Source organism: Prunus persica, chromosome G2 (assembly GCF_000346465.2).
Source record: "Prunus persica cultivar Lovell chromosome G2, Prunus_persica_NCBIv2, whole genome shotgun sequence".
Lineage (NCBI taxonomy): Eukaryota > Viridiplantae > Streptophyta > Magnoliopsida > Rosales > Rosaceae > Prunus > Prunus persica.
In genome coordinates, this window is record NC_034010.1 from 11637087 (window position 1) to 11641545 (window position 4459).

The following is a 4459-nucleotide window of genomic DNA, read 5'->3' on the forward strand; positions in this document are numbered from 1 at the left end:
CGATCCATGCTAAGGCTGAATACTTCAATTCCAAGCGTGGCCCAGCCAACCTGGCGCGCAACACTTTCGCCGACCCTCCACCTACTTCAGCACCCGCCCCAGCCCCACCTCAGCATTCTACCCCTGCCCCGAGTGCCCAGGACAACCAACAACATAAGCGGAAGGATAGCTACCAGCATCCCTTCGGTAATAACAAACGTGGCAGACATGGCAACCACCACCACTCTAGCGGAGGCAACCCTCCTAGGCCTTCCCTTCACACCCAGGCCCAGGTTTGAGGTTTTTACGACCCTCAACACCACCTATGAGAACGTCCTGGTGCGTGAAGCCCCCATCATCCCCAAGCCACCCCCCCGGAGACCATCCAACAAGCCTATGCCAAACACGGGGGTCTTCTGCCGCTTTCATCAATTCAGCGGCCATGACACCGAGTCTTGTGTTGCGTTGCGTAACATAATTGAAGGGCTCATCCGGGAGGGTAAGTTGGACAACTATGTGCGCAACATACCAGCCCCGCCTAACCCTTACCAACGACAAATCAACATGATCTCCACCATCAGCGGAGGTCCTACCCTGGCTGGCACCTCCAACAACTCCATCAAACATTATGTCCGCTCCACCTATGCGCACCAGGTCTTCAGCACCGAGCAGGGACGCTTGCCAAAGACTCACAGGACTGGCTGGGCCCCCATTACCTTCTGCGAGGAGGAGGAGCGTGGTGTTATCCTCCCCCATGACGATCCACTCATTATCCGGGCTGACATTTCTAACTTCGACGTTGGGCGTATCCTGGTGGACACTGGCAGCTCGGTCAGTGTGATGTTTGCCGAGGCCTTCAGTGAACTCCAGGTCCTGCCTCACCTACTCGACCGAAGCATCACACCCCTTGTGAGCTTCTCGGGTGATGTGGTCCAGCCCATTGGCAGCATTCATCTCCCTATCTCAATTGGGGCCGCACCCCAGCGGACGACGATCACTACCCCCTTCCTTATCGTCGATTGCCCCACAGCCTACAACGTCATCCTCGGCCGCCCAGCCTTGGCCCAAATGAGGGCTTTTATTTCCACGCATATGCTGCTGTTGAAGTTTCCCACTCCTAATGGCCCAGGCACGGTGCGCGGCGACCAACTCGGAGCCCGAAGCTGCTATGCTTCAGTAGTAAAATCCACCAATCGCCAACCTAGGAGCGAGGCCCTTGCGGTAACCATGGCGCCTGCCCCTCCTCAAGCTGGCACAGAACCACCTGAGGACCCGAGGGAGGAGTCTATCACACAGCAGGCCGAACCCATGGAAGACCTGGAGCTGGTTACCCTCCATGACGATATCCCGGATCGACAAGTCCAGATCGGCACCTCCATCTCGCCAGAGCTTCGCTCTGACCTGGTCGCCTTCCTCCGCCTCAACTCCGAAGTCTTCGCATGGTCCTACAATGACATGCCTGGCATATCACCAGACATCATATCCCATAGGCTTAGCGTCAATCCTGCCGTCAGACCAGTCAGACAGAAGCGTCGCGCTTATGATCCCGAGCGCTATGAGGCCATGAGGGCGGAGGTGGATCGATTGAGTAGCATCGGATTCATCAGGGAGGTTGACTATCCTACATGGCTGGCTAATGTCGTGATGGTCCGCAAGCCAAGAAAGGGCTGGTGCATGTGTGTCGACTACACCAACCTTAATCGGGCTTGCCCAAAGGACAGCTTCCCGCTACCCCGCATTGACCAGCTAGTCGACGCCACAGCCGGCCACGCCCTCCTTAGCTTCATGGATGCTTATTCAGGTTACAACCAGATCTTCATGCACCCCGAAGATCAGGCCCACACCTCTTTCATTACGGACCGCGGCCTCTACTGCTATAAGGTGATGCCCTTTGGCCTCAAAAACGCCGGGGCTACTTATCAGCGTCTGGTGAACCAGCTCTTTGCCCCACTGATTGGCAATACCATGGAGGTCTATGTCGATGACATGCTAGTCAAGAGTCGCACAGCTGACCAACACATCCCTAACCTCTCTGCCATGTTCACCATCCTGAAGCAGTACAAAATGAGGCTTAACCCCACCAAATGTGCATTCGGGGTGGCTTCCGGCAAATTCCTGGGCTTCATGATCAGCCAGAGGGGTATTGAGGCCAATCCAGAAAAGATCCAGGCCATCTTAGACATGACGGTACCTACGACGGTCAAAGATATCCAAAGCCTTACAGGGCGTGTCGCAGCCCTGACCAGATTCATCTCCAAAGCCACTGACCGCTGCGCCCCATTCTTCAAGGCCCTTAAAGGCACCAAAAGAAACATCACCTGGACTGCTGAATACGACATGGCTTTCAGCGAGCTCAAGGAATATATGGGCCGGGCCCCTTTATTGTCAACCCCTGAGCACGGAGACATCCTCGTGATTTATCTCTCCATCTCAGCTTCGGCTGTCAGCTCTGTGCTCATCCGATCAAAGGATAATGCGGAACACCCAGTGCATTATGTTAGTAAAGCATTGCAAGATGCCGAAGTTCGGTACCCAGACATCGAAAAATTGGCGTTCGCCCTGGTCGTCTCGGCAAGACGCCTCCGACCATATTTCCAAGCTCACACCATCCATGTCTTAACCAACCAACCGCTCCGACAGGTGTTGCAGAAGCCAGAAACTTCTGGGAGGCTGGTTAAGTGGGCCATTGAACTTGGCGAGTTTGATATCCATTACAAACCCCGCCCGGCTCTAAGGGGACAGGCCGTTGCTGACTTCTTATCCGAATTCCCGGAGCCTCAAGCTTCGGCAGCTATCCAGCCCATAACCGAACCCAATCCCCCTCCCAGCCAGGACCAAACCCCCACCGAAGGCAATCTCGACCTAACCCAGCCTCTGTGGACCTTATTCGTAGACGGCTCTTCTAATGCCCAGGGCTGTGGGGCCGGCCTTGTTCTCATCTCCCCAGACAAGGTTGCCCTCGAGTACGCCCTTCGCTTCAAATTCCAAGCCTCCAACAATGAGGCCGAATATGAAGCACTCTTAGCTGGTCTTCGATTAGCCAAAGAGATGGACGCCAGGCAAATTCAGATATTCAGCGATTCACAACTCGTGGTCCACCAGGTCAACCAGGACTTCACGGCTAAGGATGCCTCTATGACGGCCTACCTCCAGCACGCTCGGCACTTGCTGGCGACCTTCCACGCCCACTCTATCAAGCAAGTGCCGCGCTCCGAGAATAGCCATGCCGATGCACTAGCCAGGTTGGCATCAGCCTTGGAGCAAGGAATGGGTCGCCACATCCACATCGAGTTTTTGGCCCAGCCCAGCACACAAGCCCCACTCATCTGCACTATTGATCACAGCCCTACATGGATGGACCCCATCCTCCAGTTCTTACAGAACCAAACACTACCGGCTAACCCGGCAGAAGCACGACGCGTTCGCCATCGCTCTGCCCGTTACCTGATCATTAACGGCTCCTTATACAAGCGGGGTTTCAGCCTTCCTTACCTCCAATGCCTGACTCCAGAGGAGGGTCACTATGTCCTCCGAGAAATCCATGAAGGCATATGCGGTAACCACTCGGGCGCACGCTCGCTGGCCCATAAGGCAATCCGCCAAGGATACTTCTGGCCATCGCTCCACACTGACGCCCAGGAATTCACCCAGAAATGCGACAAGTGTCAGCGATTTGCCAACATTCCACAACTCCCGGCTGAACCATTGACTGCCATCGTCAGCCCTTGGCCATTTGCCCAATGGGGACTGGATCTCATTGGACCTATGCCAGAGGGCAAGGGCCAAGTCAAGTATGCAGTTGTGGCCGTAGACTACTTCACCAAGTGGGCTGAGGCCGAGGCCTTGGCCACCATCACTGCGGCTCGCATCGAATCCTTTGTGTGGCAAAACATTGTATGTCGCTTCGGCATCCCCAACTCCATCGTCACCGACAATGGCCGGCAATTTGACAACGCCAAATTCAAACAATTTTGTTCCAACCTCAAGATTCGTCTGTGTTTCGCCTCCCCAGCTCATCCTCAGTCCAATGGCCAGGTCGAAGCCGTGAACAAAATTATCAAGAAGACCCTCAAAACAAAACTTGACAAAGCCAAGGGCTGCTGGCCAGAACTACTCCCAGAAGTACTCTGGTCCTACCGCACCACCTTCCGCACATCCACGGGTGAAACGCCGTTCTCCCTCTCATTTGGAACCGAGGCCGTGGCTCCGGTAGAGATTGGCCAGCCCACATACCGAACCTCCACTTACGATGCCACGGCCAATGACGAGCAGTTGGCCCTCAACCTCGACTTCATTGACGAGCTCCGGGACCAATCGAGCATGCGTAATGTCGCGTACAAACAACGGATCGCCAAATATTACGACTCCCGAGTCAAGCCCCGTGCTTTCAAAATGGGGGACTGGGTCATGCGCAAAGTTTCCTTGGCTACCAAAAATCCCAACGAAGGCAAGACGCTGCCTCACCCGTGGAATGCTAACC

The 4459-nt window shown here is 55.1% G+C and overlaps 1 protein-coding gene across 1 annotated transcript; it reads left to right on the forward strand.

Annotated features, from left to right (window-relative positions):
* LOC109947319 lies at positions 376-4027 on the forward strand. Its single transcript, XM_020557260.1, has 2 exons — positions 376-3873; positions 3992-4027. The coding sequence occupies exons 1-2, from the start codon at positions 376-378 to the stop codon at positions 4025-4027; spliced, it is 3534 nt and encodes a 1177-aa protein (XP_020412849.1).